The 16,655-nt window shown below is 51.5% G+C and overlaps 1 protein-coding gene across 1 annotated transcript in view; it reads left to right on the forward strand.

Annotated features, from left to right (window-relative positions):
- Positions 1–15,831, forward strand: part of FAM83F (family with sequence similarity 83 member F) — a 28,789-nt gene extending 12,958 nt beyond the window's left edge. The window contains exons 2-5 of the mRNA XM_017660733.3: positions 7,171–7,338; positions 7,878–7,999; positions 8,706–9,397; positions 15,531–15,831. Of these exons, the coding sequence (XP_017516222.2) occupies positions 7,171–7,338; positions 7,878–7,999; positions 8,706–9,397; positions 15,531–15,580 (1,032 nt within the window). The 3' untranslated portion in view covers positions 15,581–15,831. The remainder of the gene's footprint in view (positions 1–7,170; positions 7,339–7,877; positions 8,000–8,705; positions 9,398–15,530) is intronic.
- The last annotated feature ends 824 nt before the right edge of the window (positions 15,832–16,655 follow it).

Here is a 16,655-nt window from a genome sequence, read left to right on the forward strand (position 1 = left end):
ACTTGGGTCAGAAATTAATGTCCTATTTAATCCCTGTGCCAAGACCCAGCTGAGTAACTTAACCTGGGAGCTGGGCCCTAGCTATTAAGTTTCCTCTAGTTCTGAGATTCTTCACCTCTGGAATGTCCTGAAGTGCAGAAGCCAGGTGTAGACTATGCCCTGCATGCAGCACAGCCAAGGGGCTCTGTGAGGCTGACATGCAGCCCATGCCTCACTTACTGGCTTGCATTCCATCACACGGGGAATGAGCACTCTTTTTTATTTTGCACAAAGTGCTTGCTGAATGTGCAGATGGCAGCCCTGCCTCCTGGCCAGATGTCCTTTGTGCTGACTCCTGCCCATGGTTAAATACTGTCCTCACTCACAGGCTGGCTGCTCCTGCAAGATCTTGGGTGGGTGGAGCCGAGGCCAAGAGACCAGAGCTCTGAGCTGTCGCTCAGGAAGCTGACCCAAAAGCAGCCACCAACTTTTTTTCCCTCCGCTGAGCTCTTGAGGAAGAACTGCAGCCCTGCCTTCCCACAGGGCAGTCTAACCAGGGATCTTGGTTAGTGTTCTCCCCCCAGACCACCACAGTGCTTCATCATTAATGAAACAGGTAACTACAAAGCTCCATCTACACACACACCAAAACAATAAACATGAAACAACCTCCATTTAAACATTTATTCTACAATCACAGGGAACTGACTGTGTTGAGATGCCCCTGAGATTCTGAGAGAAGTCCCATGGTCCCTGCCAGCCAGGAGCCCACAGCCCAGGAAGGGACAGAGCCGTTGAGCAGATGTTATAACACGTGTCAAGTTGCTGTTTGCCTGGAATATGATGTGGGCAGGAAGCAGGGAGTGGTAAGCATTACTGGGTCAGGAGACGATCAGAAAATTCTTGGCTGAATCTTGAAGACACATACATGTCTTCACTGGGGTCTGGCAGGGGAAGGGACAGAAGGACTCGAAACTGCCTGATGTGTGTGGATATCAAAAGGGCAGGGGCGAGGTGGGATGATTTTACCCTTGGGACATTCACCACTGTGTACAGGCCTTCAGAGTTGTTCCCACTGGGGATGATGCTGTTGGCAAGCTGCCAGACGTCCTGCAGTGCTGTGACAGGACAGACCCCACAAGGCCAAGCTGAGGAGCCCCATGTTAGGGTGGTGCTCTGTGCGGCTGACAACGAGGCATGGAGGCAAGAAGATGCCAGAGGAAGCTGCAGAGGAGGAAAGGGGGCTGATCATAGGCCCCTCAAATACCAAGGGCTGTGGGCCCCACTGTGGGTCTGTCGGACTGTTTGCCAGGGATCACTGCTGCAGAGAATAAATTGGCATGTAGAAATGGAGCAGGAGAGACCAATTAGGGAGCTAGTCCAGAAGTTTGGTAAGGAATGAAGGGCCTGAGCCAGGGTAGCAGTGCAGCGGGAACGAGAAGCTGCCCCAGAGAATGTTCACGGAGGGGGTAGTAGGGCCTGCTGGACTCAGTGACCCCCTGGATTTGGTCAGTGGGGAGGAGGAGGAGGCCAGTAGCCCAGGGCTTTTGGCCAGGGTGACTGAGAGAATGCCAATTATGGAAGCACCTGCAGGGCAGGCTGGTGAATATGGCCCCATGTGAACACAGCTGTATGGCGCGGAGACCCAGCTGAGCAGTGGCCGCCTTTCTGGGTCCTGACGCACCAGGGGTGCCAGTCGCCACTGTCCTGAGCAAGCCATCCTGGAGTGCTTGGGGAAGGTGGAGTCCTTTGTGGTATTTTTGTTCTAAGTGGTAATTAAGGAGTTCAGAAAGAGAACGCCAAAGGCTGGCAGTTTAATTTAAGGTAAAGGACAGACGGAGGGGAATTCTGAGGTTCCCTAACCTGCTCCCTGTCCCTCCGCTGAGGCAGGATATCAAAGGAGGAGATGCTAAGCTAAGCAAACACCCACTGAGAAGAATTACAGCATCAGAGCCTCTTTGCCAGTGCCGGTGCCAACTCCTGCCGCCTCACGTTAACCTCTCTCCCTGGCTCTGCATGTCAGGGTTGACCAGGTAAAGGACCCAGGAGCCTGCTATGAGGAGGGGATGACTTTTCTCTCCTGATGAAATCTGTCTTTCTGGGTTCTGAGCCTGTGACGTCCTCCTTTTAAAACCTGATTTTCCATTCACACCGGGCGTCTTGAAGTTAGGTTTGGCACAGAGGACCGTGTGGCACATTAAACACCAGAGGCCTGATGCTGGGGAGCTGAATGTCAAGCAGTGCCCTCAGAGACTAAATTGGAGGGTAATTATCACTTCTCTGCAACGAGATTGCAGGAGTTAGTGAGCAATTGATTTTTTTTCCTACTACAGATATTTCACTGTTTAATTGGTAATGACGCAGATGGCTGGCTCTCACTGGGGTGCTGCAGACCAAGCTTCCTGAAAGCAGGGTCCCAGCTGTGACCCGCAGCACACCTTCCACCAGGTGGGGGTCAGGTGGGAGCCAGGTGGGAGCCTGGGTGGCTGGCTTTTTCATTACAAAACAAAAGCAAGAATGAGTCCAGAAGCACTTCCATGAGCCAGATAAGCTCCCTGGCAATAGACTGAATCGACTTTGAGCTGGACACTGCAGAGTTTAGAAATGAGCAAACAGTGGACTCTGGCCTCAGACAGCACTTGGGAGAGAAGATGTCAGGAGCCCTGCAAGGTAGTTGGAAGCCGAGTTCTGATGGAATGAAGCCTGAAGTGTCGTGCTAAAACCTCCATGATCCAGCTCCCACCCTAGTACCTTGTGCCTGCCCTGAACTGCTCCGGGTCAACTGTTTGTTTGTTTGTTTCTTTGTTTTGGACTTCAAGTGCAGGGCTGACTTTGAACCTCAGTTCATCATCAATACTTGGAAGGCCCCTCTTATTTTACTCTCTCCTTGCCCCCCATTCCTTTTTCCTTTTGCAGGCAGCCACACTAATGTATTCAGTACATGTCCTTGGACACATCTGTATTCTTGAAAAACATGCAGTGTTATTTTATGTTTTTATTTACATAATTGATATTACATTATACATTTTATTCTCTGACATTTTAAATCAAACTTTTTTAAGAACTATACAAGTTCTGCATGTGGAACTAATTCACTGCTTCTGTCAGCTGCAAAGCAACTTATTCATTCCCCACATTTTCCTCATTGTCCCAAAGAAAGCTGCAGTGAATGTCTTTGTCCCCCCGACCCCCATAGACCTGGGCAGAGTCCAAGAGGTTCCCTGGGTACTTGGCCAAGACTGGCATGGCTGGCTTGTCACTAGGCACATCCTTAAATCCCCTGAGCTCTATCCATTGCTCTGGGGAATAGCTGCCCTGGTGTTCCATCCCACCAGCCCTGAATGAGTGTTGCCCTTCCCTCATGTTCCAGCATTTAGCATTATCCCACTTCCTAATTTTTAGTTAATCTTGGAGGTGTAAAGTGGTATCTCTCTTTTCATCTCTTTGCTTTAATTTGAATTTTTCTGATTACTAATGAGGTCTGCTTTTCTTTATATACTTAGTAGCCTTTACGGTATCTCTCCTGGGAATTGCCTATTCATATCCTTTGCCCATTTTTCAAATTAGTTTTATGTCTTTTTCTTGATGATTTGCAGGAATCCCTTGTATATTATTAGTTCCTTTTGACTGTAGACATTGCAGCTATCTTCTGCATATCACCTGTGAGTTATCTTTGTCTGTGGCATCTTTCTTTGAACAGAAAATCCCTAATTTGTCAAATGCATTTTATTTACTTATTTACTGTCTTAATGATTCATACTTTTGGAATCTTAAGAAATCCTTTCTTGCCTGTGTCATGAAGATATTTTCCTACATCTCATCAATTTCTTTATTAGTTGTACCTTTCATTTAGGTTATTTAAGTATTTAGCCTACCTGAAATTCACCTTTATATATGGTCTGAGGTAGGGATCCACTTTATTTTTCTCTACATATTAAGCCAATTTTCCCAATAGAATCTACCAAATAGCATCTTTTCTCTACTGAGTTACAGTCCTACCTCTGTTAGACTTAAAGTTTTACATATGTGTGTATGTACATATTTGTTTCTGTCTCTCCATTTTATTCCATTGGTCTGTTTATTCCATTGGTCAGTGTCTTCCTACCTCAATTCAGTGCCACAATTCTTATTACTATGGCTCTGCACTGTCTTACTATCTGGTAGGACAAAGTGTCCCTTTTAATAACTTTTGTTTTTCAAAATTGACTTAACTATTGAAAATCTTTATTCTTCCTTACATCTTAGAAGTGTTTGCTGAACTTTCTTTGGAATTGAACTGGATTTTATTAATATGGGGAGAATTGGATTTTTTAAATATCAAGTCATATTAACCATGAACATGATTTATCTCATTTATTCACATAGTGTTAAATGTCCTGTAATAGAATTTTCAGAATTTCTCCATAAAGGTATTATTTCCTAAATACTCTGTACTTAAGTTGCAATTTTGAATGGATCTTTTCTTTTTCTTCCTTTCTTTCTTTCTTCCTAGTTGATTATTGCTGTAGTAAAAGAATGCTACCAGTTTTGTAAGTTTTTCTCACATATAGTAATCTTGTTGAATTCTCCTATTAACTCTAATAGTTTTCCCCTGCATAGTTTTCCACTGGGTTTTCTATAAAAATGTCATCTTTAAATACTAGTAGTTTTATCTGTTCTAATCCTTTTATTTATTTTTCTTATCATATTGCATTGACCAAGACCTCCAATACTTTGTTGAACAGCAGGTGATAGTGAGTATTCTTGATTTGTTCAAGACTTACAGGGAATACATCTAAAGTTTCTCTGTTACGTATGTTTCATGTGGGTTTTTAGTAGATTGCCTTTATCAAGTTAAGGAAGGTTCGTTCTATTCTTATTTTTTTTTTATTTTAATCACAAATCATAAATTTGATCTAGTTTTATTAAATACTTTTTAAAACTTTATAAGATATGATTTCCCCCCCTGACCCCATAAATGTTACAAATTAAAATGATACACTTTCTGATGTTGAGTCCTTACATTCCTCAGATAAACCTTATTGTACTATGCTGTATTATGTTTAATGCACTTTCATTGCTTTTCCGTATCATTTTCATTTCATCAGTAAATGGTTCTCATATTCTTTTTACCATTTTTACTATTTCTTAAATAGTAAGAATTTTTTGAAAAGTATGTATGTTTGTAGTTTCTCTTTTTACACTCAGTGTTTTATTAGCATCTCTGTTTTATCAGCCTTGCTTTCTAAAGAACCAGTTTTTGGGTTGGTGTTTCTAAGATACCGTACAGAGGCCCATCTCTGAGCCAGCGTAATGCCGTGAAATGGAGACTCTGGAGTCAGACAGATCTGCTCTGACACATACCAACTGTGTGACCTTGGACACATTACTTTGCCCCTTTGAATTTACTTCCTCATCTATAAAATGAGAATAACAATCCTTGTCATTGTGAGGATCAAGTTAGAAAATTTACCTAAAGCATCTGAGGCACATCACAAGTGTTCAGGGCATGTTAATCCTTATCCTCAGTGCCTTTGTTTGTGCTTTTTTCCTGGAATGCCCACCTCCTAGGCTGCTTGCCCACGTGGTACCAGTCTTCAGATTAGAAAAAGGAATCTCTTGCTCAGACAGGCACAGCTCCCACTCATCCCCTCAGCCCAGTGCCCACGTGCAGTGCACAACTTGCATGCCTGTGCATGGAGTCCTGCCCGCCTCCCTGCTCATTTCTCATGGTGCCCAAGGCTGCCCCATTCTTCAGGTTTCAGCTTCCTGAGTGAAGCTTTTCTTGCTCTTCCTTGGCTGGAAGTAATCAATCTCCCTCCCTCTGTCCCTCCTTCTCCCACCTTTTGAACTCACATCACATGTCATTTGTGCATCTCTTAAGACATTTCTCTCATTTTACCTGTGTCTTAGTTATTTTGTGCAAATACCCCATCATTCCAACTGGATTAACCCCTTGAAGTTGGGGATTACAGTTTGTGTCCTCTCTCTACCTTTGGAGCTCAGTAAATGCTGCTTGTATGAATGGTTGAGTATTAAATGTAGGAGCTTAGAGGGCTTTAAATGATATTGTGTAAATGGTGGGGGGGAGGTCTTTAGAGGCAGAGGTAATGGGGAACACATGTATGAAGGTGGTGGTGGTGGTGACAGTGATGATGATGGTGGTGGTGATGGACAGTACCACTTACTGGCTTACCATGTGCCAAGCACTGTGCCAAGTGCTTTCATGGTTTATCTCTCTAAGCCCTCACAACCCCTTGCACTGCCAGGTCAGCAGTGGAGTTGGTATACTAGCCCTGATCTGCCTGACTTCAGAGTTCATGCTTTTAGTTACGATGAGCAGTCTCCCTTGAACATACGGTAGTTACCATTTATTGAGGGCTTACTACATACCAAGCATTGTGTTTGATGATTTACAGATGTTATCTCTAGTCCTGACAGCAAATGTGTGAAGTGTAAGGTATCTCCACTTTCCAGATGAGGAAACAGGCATCAAGGTTAAGTGATCTGCCTAAGGTCATATAAATAAGAATTGAAATAACCAGATCTCTCTGACCCCAAAGCATGCCCTTTCCTCTGCATCACGGGCACAGTGCTGGGGGTCAGTATGAAACCCTGCTGCAGGAGTAGAAGGTTTATGTAGGCAGTGACCTTGATTTGAGGATAGAGTGGAATGGCCTGGACACCTGGAGGCCAGGGGAGTCAGAGCTAACTGGAGCTCTGCCCAGATCTGCGCATAGATAAGCACAGGGCTTTGCACAGCTGCAGGGCCATCAAAGTGCCCAGGCCTGCGTAAAGTGTTGTTCGCAGATCTACAGCTTAGGGAAAGGAGTCCAATGCATGCCTCTCGGTGATCGTATCTTCTTGAGCCTGCTTGTTTCCCAAGATTCACCAGGACCAGCTCTCCTCAGCCGCCTCTGATACAGCTTTAGTAGGGCTGCTGGAAAAGCCCCAGGGTGGGGTGGTGGGCATCTGTCAGGGATAGAGTATGAGCAAGCCTAAAACCTCAGGTGTTTCTGAGAGCAGAGAGCCCATCCTCGGGGCCAAATATGCCCAGAGGTGAGTGGGGAGATGGAGAGCCCAGAAGTGGTGGAGATGGGGTTTTGACCCTTAGCCACCAGGTACCTCAGACTCAGCTGGTTCTCTCTGGGCCACGGGGTGTTTCTGTAGGTGTGCAGCCACCACATGCCTCTCTGGTCATGCCCCATCCAGGTCATTGCTGTGGTCATGGACGTCTTCAGTGATGGTGATATCTTCCAAGATATTGTGGATGCTGCCTCTAAGCGCCGGGTCCCAGTGTATATCATCCTGGATGAGGCAGGTGTGAAGTGTTTCCTGGAGATGTGTCAGGGCCTGGAGCTGACCGACTTCCGTATTCGGGTGAGTTGTACCTCTTGGGGATGGGGAGGGAGGGCAGGACATGAGGTGGAGACTGCCCCTGCCCCTTCCTCCACCTTCTCCCCAGTTCAGGGGCTCAGGTGAACGTCAAGATCTTGACCCCTTTCCCGCTATCTAAAACCTTGCCTTATGAACTGATAACCCAAAACTACATGCCCAGCTTAAATTTTATCCCAAGGCTGCTGAGGCTAAGGAGGCAGCTCCAGCCCAGTCCGAGGGTGCTCAGCCTGTGGTGTCACTGTCAGGGTGGAAGCCAGGGCTGAGGTTCCCTTCTGGGGAGCTTTGAGAGCAGGCAGGAACCACCCTGGGCTTCTGCATGCCCAAAGTGAGATGTGCTGACTTCCTCCTACCCTGCAGATGGGCTCCCACCTGCAAGGCCATAGAAAGCAGAACTAGTCCAGACAGGAGCCAGCAGACAGGGTCCGTGGACAGGAGGGCTTCTCCTCTGCCAGAGCAGAGACAGCTCAGAGCCTCACAGGCCCCCCGCCTGAGTGGTGGTGCCTTTCTTCTCTCCTCAACAGAATATCCGTGTCCGCTCTGTGACAGGCGTTGGCTTCTGCATGCCTATGGGGAAGATCAAGGGGACCCTGTCATCGAAGTTCCTAATGGTAGATGGTGAAAAAGTAGCCACTGGATCTTACAGGTGAGTTAGGCTGGGTCAGAGAAGGGCCCATGAGGCCTTTATTCATGGCAACTAATGTTCATGTTCAGCAAGACACTGGCTGGAGCCCCCATAGCCATGAGTTTCAGAGGCATTGTCTGAGCCAACGGCAAAGAAGGGCTTCCTGGCCAGCCCTCTCCTCAGACCCTCTGGCTACTGGCTTTCAGAAATAGGGTCAGCTCTTACTGGGCATTAAGCATTGCCTGCCTTTTGTACTCCACAGCAACCAATGGCCTTTTTAGGTTAGTTGTGAGGTGGGACAGGTAGGAAGCAGGACGCTGGCAGCACAAGTGTGCTTGTGCTGAACACTGAGCTAAATGGTTTATATACATTATTTCACCTGAGCCTCACAACAACCCTGTGCTATACACCTGCGAAGCCCCATTTTACAAGGCACCCAGGGTAGGAACCAGGTTTGAATCCAGGTCTGACGTCTCATGCCCTTGCCCTACACCCCCTGCCTGCTTTTGCATATGAGACTAAGACCTAGAAAAAAGGGACGATGTGGGTCAGCGCAGGCAGAACACCCCAGCGCGAAGGCCAGAAAGCCCCTTCCACCAGGTGGCAAGACATCAGCCTCACTGGTGGATCAGGTCGGGGCAGGAGCAGGGGGTTGTTGAGATGGGCTTGCCAAAGGGAGAGGCCCCAGGCCTGGGCACATGTGTGCTTTTCTGTCCCCATGTTTCAGGTTCACCTGGAGCTCTTCCTATATAGACAGGAACTTCCTCCTCCTCCTGACAGGCCAGAATGTGGAGCCCTTCGATGTGGAGTTCCGGGAGCTATACGCCATCTCCGAGGAGGTGGACTTGTACCAGCAGCTCGGCTTGGCAGGAGGTGCTGGCAGGCTCGGTGTCTACTCCTCCACTGTGGCTCGAAAGCTTATCAACCCGAAGTACGCCCTTGTGTCGGGCAGCCGCTGCCCACCGGGGGAGATGATGCGCTGGGCTGCCCGGCAGCAGCGGGAGGCCAGCGCCAGTCCAAAGGGGCAGGAAGAGGGCAGTGGAAGCGGTGAGTCGGCCAGGTGCCTGGAGAGCTTCCTGGATGACCTGGTCACACTAGAGCAGGTGCTTCCCCCTGTGGAGCCTGTCCCCTTGGGAGAGCCGACTCGGAAGGATGGCAAGGTAGTCTCTCACCTGCGCATGGACCCGAAGCCCAAAGCCAGGGGGGCACTGGCCCAAAATGGCAAAAGAGAAGCTGCCAATGGGGAGGCCAGTGTGGCCAAGGAGGGCAAGCGCTTTAGCAACAGGTTCTTCAGCCGTCGGGCCAAGAGGCCTGCAGCACCCAACGGCACGGCCAACTCACTCTCCACTGAGACCGTCGCTGAAGTGGAGTTTATGCTGGGGAAGAGGCCCAATGAGGCCTCCAGCACCAGCGTCTCAGGTGAGCCCTCCCTGTGTGGGCCCCGTGCTCCACAGGCCTCTGGCCCTATGGGGGACCGCTGCCTGGTAGCCGCAGAACCGCTCCTTGCTGGCGTGGAGGAGGCAGGAGCTCCGGAGGCACAGTCCTCTTCTGCTCTGACAGCCCCATTCTGCTCTGACCTTCCTCTACCCTGCAGCGTTGGGCCGGCCCTGCAGGTCTGAGTGTCAGTTCCTTCTTCTCTAAAAGGGAAGAATGATGCCTGCCTTGCCCAGCTGTTCCGAGAATATGAAGTACTCAGAACAGTGCTGGGCACAGGGTAGCCTGGGATCTATTACTACTATGAAAGGCTTGGGAAGTCTCTCCTTTGTAAATGAAGAAACAGGCACAGCGCAGCTGGGTGGCATGGCTGAGTTTGATCCCTGCCTCTGAGTCTAAGGCCCATTCTAGAAAACCTTGTTCCTTGCCAGATCACCTGTGGTCAGGATCTAACCTAGTCACACACACCCCACCCTCACCTGTGCCCCACCAATGTGCTCTGGCCCACGTTCCTCGTTTCTGCTGTAAATAGCTTGACTGGTTCCTCCCTGTGTGTATTTGATGAGTGGGGTTTGCCATGCCGGTTCCTCTGGGGGGATTGTTCCTGGTAGTGGTATCTTTCTCGCTGCCTCTCTGGAGGCCCTGGCCTTGGTCCATTTCTCTTGAGCAGCCTCCAGTGTGGCCTTTCTGGAGGCTGGTGGTGACAGCAGGCTGCTGCTAGTGCCTTTTCTCATGCCAGCATCTCTGAATCGAAGTTCTGTGTTGGGATTTGTCTCTCCGAGGCTGTGGGACTTTGCAACAGTGAGACCAGGCTCTCTAGCTGGCCGGGTGGGTGATGGCAGGGCCTTGCCCTGGGCAGCCTGAGCATTTCCAGGACTCCTGCGTTTCCCACGGCTCCAGCTTTGGCTTAAGTGCAGTGATCACCACCATCCGCCCCTGCACTGATCCCCAGCCCTCCTACAGAGCCAGTCACACTGCTTCTTAAAGGGAGGACAGGCCTTGGAGTCTGTGTGAATCTGAGCAGGGCAGGCGCGCCAGCACTCTCCCTCCTTTTGGCCCGGAAGCATTTACGGAGTGCCTCCCTGTGCCGGGTCCTTCTCTGAGTGCGCTCGCTCGCTTGGCCCTCCCGGCTGCCAGAGGTGACAGGTGGAAACCCAGAGAGGTGAACTAAGTGGCCCCAGGGTGCAGTAAGTGGTAGTGGGGCCGGAACTCAAACCTAGACCAGAGCCTGTGTCAGGGAGGGGCGGGTGGGCCCCGTCCCCTTTCCCAGGTCCCTGGCTTCCCCAACACCAGACGCTGCTGCTCTGCACCTCTTGTTTGGAAGAAGGGCTGCCACAGTGAACACCTGGAAGGGAGGGGCGGGGCCAGCCCAACCACGAAACAGCCCCTCATCCCAAGTCCTGACTGGAGGTGAAGTGGAAGTGTCTCTTCCTAAAGCCCCTCGCTCTGAGATATTGTTTCCATAGAAATGAAAGCTCATTGTCCTGTCCCTTCCCTCTGCCCTCCCTGAGTCTGTCAGCTTTGGGTTCCCCGCTTGGATGACAGCAGTCACGGCCACCACCGCTGCTGTTCTCTGAGTGTTTGCACATGGTGCCCAGGAGCCAGCCAGGGAGACCTGCTGCACGGTGCGTGGGACTCCAAGAGGGGTGTCTGGGAGAGAAGAGCCGAAGAGGTCCGGAGGGTCCAAGGGATGCCAGCAAGATCACCCTATTCCTTCTCCATCTGCTAGAAGCAGCAGAGGAGCCTCTGCCCACCTGGGGGCTTCCATTACCTGAGGACTGGAAATTCATTTTCCTGATGGGACCTTTCCTCTCCCTGCTGCTTGCTTCCCTCAGAGTCAGGGGCAGGAAGCAGGGACTCCTCTCCTCAAAGCCTTCTCAGCCCCTTCCAGCCTCCTAGATGTGTGACTAAAGCTGGGCTGCCTTGTGCTGCTTCTCGGCATCAGAAGCCAAGTCAGTGGGACTCGGTGTCCCAGAGGGTCAGGTTCCTGACAATCTGGGGTGGGGCCCAAGGTTGGAACTAGTAATCCCAGCATGCCTGGAACTAGGAGGAATTCACATAGCTCTATCTCAGGGCCCCCGTCCAGGAGAAGGTTCCCTTTCCTACAGTGAACATTCAGAACATCAGAACAGACATGGCATGCACCTGAGCAACCAGGATTTGCTCCCTGTACTGTGGACACATCCTTTCACCTGCCCGGGGCTGTTTCCTGGACTAGAGGAAAAGCCAGGGAGGGTTTCTGAGGTCCCTCCAAGTTCTGATCTTAAGTGTCCTTTCTGTCTCTGCCACCCTCTTGTCAAGGGAGAGCCTGGTTGATGACATGGTGGGTGAAAGAAAAATGGAAAAGCGCAGTGCTGTAAAATTGCTTGAAGTATATAGTCAAACGGCATGCAAATTTTGCAAACCCAAGGGTGGCGCTTGAGTGAACCTTCAGGACTGCAGGACTGGGGGTTAGGGGAAGTTGGTGCTCCGCCTAGTGGTTTGAAGGCTCACAGCGCCCCCTACTGGCGGAAGCCGAATGCCTTTCCCTTCCAGCTTTTCCCTCAGCTGAGACCTCGCCACTGCACTGGGTGCACATCCGTCCAGGAGCTCATGACGGGCCCTCTCGGGGCAGAGATCCCAACCTCAGGGAACAGCAGTCACTGGAGAGCTTTGTTAAAGCATAATAAGGAGTCCATTCCACTGGTCTGAGCTCAGGAATCTGCATTTTAAACAAGTGCCCTGAGTGTTTTCCCAGGCGGCGGCACTTGGTCCCCAGAGCAGCAGGTTACAGTGGCACTCAGACGGCCCTGCCCTCAGGGGGCTGCCAGACCAGGGGAGGAGGTTCCAGGTTATGTTCTGAAGCCCCTTCCAGTCTACCTGGGAAATAGCCAACACTCTTGAATACTGGTAGAAGGAAGAAAAGCATACTGTGTGGCCGAGCACCTGGCATGTGCTGGGTGGACATGGTGCTCAAGGCTTTCACAGAGAACTCACAACCACCCCACTTGGTGACAGTGTTTCATGAATAAGACCCCAGAGGCGCAGAGAGGTGAGCTCCGTGTCCTTGGTCACACAGTGAGAGGGCAGCTTGGTCTCTTGCCTCCCAGTGCCTTAGCTGTCTCTGGAAGGTTAGGGTTGGCACCATTTCCCTACATCTTGAAAGACTGTGTGGGAAGCTAGAGGCCTGAATACATGGTTAACTCTCCCCCTGGCATCACACTAGCAGAGAGGAAGAGGAAGGTGGCTCTTTATATCCCAGAGTGACTCTGGGTCTCTACCTTCCAAGGTCCCTGGGCCCACACTTTTCTCCCCAGAGTTCTGGGGTGAACTACACAACATTGCCTTTCTAGAACTCCTGAGGGTTCTCCTAATTCATGCATGGATGGGGCATCCTGGCTGGCACTGTGGTCTGGCTTCCAGTGCTGTGCCAGCCAGGTTCCTGGATTTGGGGACTTCAGGCTCACCTGTGTCATCCCATGGGGGCTGGAAGTCTTGGATCCCTGGCCTAGAGATCTGGGCCCCTGCCCAGGATGGGAGGTTTGGGAACTGCTTCTGGAGTTGGAGCTCCATAAGAGACCTGTGGCCTCTAGTTCCAGGCTAAGTCTATGTAGGTGATGGAGTTCTAAAAATCAGTGTTGTTCCTGAGGAGCACGGGTCATGCCCCAGCTGGTGTATGGAGGCTGCAGTGATGTGATAGACAGCACCATTACCAGCCAGTCCTGATAGTAGATGAGGGTAGTCAAGGAGCTGATCCCATTCAACTCTAGAGAAGAGGCAGGCATCCATATTGCCATTGGCAGATGTTGTAATCCCCGCCCTCTGGTTTCTCTTGGGCCCAGCTAGGGCTTACATCACCACTAGATGAGTGAGGGCATGTACATCACCCAACTAGCATCTATCGATGCCGCCATTGTTGTGCTGTTGTTAGTATTGGTGTGCACCCTTAGGTAGCTTGCCACTGCCTGGTCATTCATTTTATTCAATATGTATCTGTGCAACATCTGCTGTGTGCCAGGCTCTGTTCTAAGTTCCTGACACAGCTGTGAACAAAACGAGCAATGTCCTTGCTCTTCCGGAGTGAATACCACACCGCAGAGAGATGGGCATGGAAAGCAATACCCTTTTATGGAGGGTGATTAGGAAGGCCTCTCTGACAGAGGGGCATTTGAGGCGGGACTTGAATAAGGGAGGGAGAGAGCCATGTGGACATCCAGGCAAAGAATCTTCCAGAAAAATCCTGCCAGCCAAACCAGACTAGAACCAGATTAGTGGGGCTCTGCAGCCCTCACTGCAGCTGCCCTCCTCTACTTCCCACCCCTGCACTCAGCCTCATGCCAGTGTTAACAACCCCTGAAGTCTGACCTCCCATAAGCCTCCTTTGGGCCACCTGTGCTACACATGCTTTGCAAAAAAAAATATTGGGGGCTGTTTATGTATTCTTCCCTATTAATTTATCAGGTCTGATCCCCCTCAGAGTCTTGGTGAACACCCACATGTGGTAGGTGCCAGGTCAGCTTGCAGTGAAGAAATGATGGAACACAATTTTTCCTGAGATTGGCTTCTCTGTCAGAGGCATGGAGATGAATTCTGAGCAGAAAGGATCTCTCCAGGCTTTTCTCCAGCCTTAGAGTATGAGTGGGAGTGTGGGAAGCATGCCCAGGCCCTAGCCCTCCTCTCTGGAAAGGAGCAGGGGAGTGGCGGGGGCAGAGAGCAGGCTGGGAGGCTGCCCTCCCCACGTCAGGACCTGGAGGCTGGTTTGCCTACCTGCCTGCACAATGCTGCTGCCTCCGGGGGGGTGCTCACGTCTGCTCAGTAGGCCAAGCAAATCTGCCAAGGAGAGGAAGGGGGCAGCAGCGTCCACTGCAGGAGTGACGGGGCATCGGACAGTGGCAGCAAGCACCTGGGCCTCAGTACGACCCTGGAAGATGAGCCCAGCTCCTTGGCCCTCGTTGCCCTTGGGCTGAGGCACAGCCATCCAGCTCCCCCCACCTCCTCTAGGCTCTAAAAACCATCATTCTAGCCTCCAGGGAGGCTCAGCTGAACATGGAGTGAGTCCAAGGAATGAGTTCAGTCCAGCCCAGACAAGGTGCAGGGGTGACGGGCTCTCCTGGGGCTGCCCAATGTCTCCCTTGCTAATGGCCCAGGAGAGGAGGCAGCTGCCATCTTAATCCAATTCCCAGCTAATGTGATACGGAAGGCAGTGTGCGTGCCTGAGAGACAACCCAGGCCGTGCAGCAGGGCTGGCCAGGCTGACAGCTCTGCCTGGGAGAAAGGCAGCCTGTGCTCTGGGGCGTGGACCCGACAGCCCACACCTCGGGGGGTCATGTCTGGTGTCTGCCTTGAAGCTCCCTCTTCCCTCAATAGATCCCAGAGCAGGAGTCCAGCTAAAGAAGCCACCAGCCTCTGCTTGGGATTGTAAAGGGCACAGAAATGGATGGAAGGGGCCAGGGAGAGGACGGCCGGGCCTCTGGGCCTGGAGAGGAGCAGCTTTCTCTCCCCCTTCTTTCCCTTCAGTGAAGTGTGTTCCTCCATCCTCTACCTTAAAACCCCAAGCGTGTGGTCCACACCATCGTGCCTGGCTCTCAGGTCAGTTTCTGACACCTCCTGATGCCTGCACAATGGAAACGAGCTAAGGTGGGATGTGGAAGAGCAGGCGCTGGTGCTGACTGGCTTGGAGCTGGTGGCCCACCACCCTCAGCTGTAAGATGGACTGACAATGCCTTCACTCAGCATGGCCACCTGGGAGGATCACCCGCGGGAGTGACTGGCTGTGCTTCCTAAGCTGTCAGGATGCATTCAGTGTCAGCTCCTGGAGAACCGCCTCTTTTTAAAGTCGTTGATTGTAGTTGATTTGGGTTCTGGATTCTTCCCCTACCCCACTGAGGTCAGAAGATGGCAGGTCCCTCCGTGTCCCAACCAGTGGAGCTCTTGCTAAGACTACAACACAGGGAGCATCTTCTCTTATGCTTTCCTGGAGGCCCTACCAACCTGGTTTCCAGATCAGCAGTCTGGGAGGGGGACAGTGACCCCAGCCCCCACATTTGAGGCATAGACAGTACACAGGACAGTGGCTGGAAGCAAGTCGACTGAGCACCCCCCTTACATCCTTCCCTGCTTGTGTCCCTTATCTCCACAGGTAAAGCAAGTCCCAGTCCTGCCAAGACCAGCAACTGCGTGATTTCCTGAGCCGAGAAACAGTGCTGGGCAGGACCTGCAGAAGCCCCCTGCCCTGTCCTGTGGAGAATGCAAGTCAAACCCTGCAGCAGTTTGCACTTCAGACCCCTGCTGGCCTGCACCCAGCAGCCTCCATCATGGCCCCAGGGACCTTGAATCCTAGATGTGAGAGTCTGCGGCATCTCAAGACAATCACGTGTTGGCGAGAGCGCCAGCGACCGGGCAGGGTCTCTCCTCCTTGTTTACATGAAGTGGAAGCTTGACTAGTGTCCGCTGTTCTTTGTGCCTAACTCCTCCCTCCATCAGGCTAGCCTCACCCTGCAGGTCCCCAGAGTGGGTGAACCCGTGTCTCTGTACCTTCATGTGATGGGGTCTCCAGGACAGCCCCAGCTCCTTGACTTCTCCTTCCTTGGGCTTCCTGGTGCTTCTGGTTCCCCCAGGAGGTTTGGTGGAGCAAAAGGGAAGAGGACGAGGCTCTGAGCTAGGGATCCAGTCTGGCTCTAGCCTCTGCACTCAAGGTGGGAGGTATAGCTAGGCCAGCCAAGCGCCGGCTGCTGTGGCCTCCTTTGCCCAGCCCCTGCAGCTTCCTGTGCTGGGCTCTGAGTGGACTGAGGGGAAGACCCCCCACCAGCCCGTGGCAGACCTTAACACTCCATTTTGAATGCCCTCTACTGAGGTCTCCTCCCCTTCGTGCAGCACTGTCTTGGCAATGGTCCAGGGCTCCTTGGCTATTTTGCCTGCTGCAAGCCTGCATGGGATTTTTCTAGTACCTTTACCTGGGTCTGCTCCCTCCCCTTAATGTGCCTTGATTGCACCCTGAGGCAGGAGAAGAGAGCTTGGCCAAGGAGGGTGGGAGGTAGGGTGGTATGGGGAGCTTTCTCACACCGGAGATGGCCTTCTCTCCCCCTTCACAGGCCAGGACTTTTGTGCCTTCTCTCCTTATATTTCAGCCAAAGACCAGCCTTAGCCTCCTGCCAAAATCAGGCCTTAGCCTCCTCCACAGGGCCTGTCCTAATTGCCACTGTGCCAGGCTGGGGAGAGCTGCCCAAAACTACACTCTGCCCCCTCCCTGCTGTGTGCCTTAGGA

Source organism: Manis javanica, chromosome 10 (genome assembly GCF_040802235.1).
Source record: "Manis javanica isolate MJ-LG chromosome 10, MJ_LKY, whole genome shotgun sequence".
NCBI classification, from domain to species: Eukaryota; Metazoa; Chordata; class Mammalia; order Pholidota; family Manidae; genus Manis; species Manis javanica.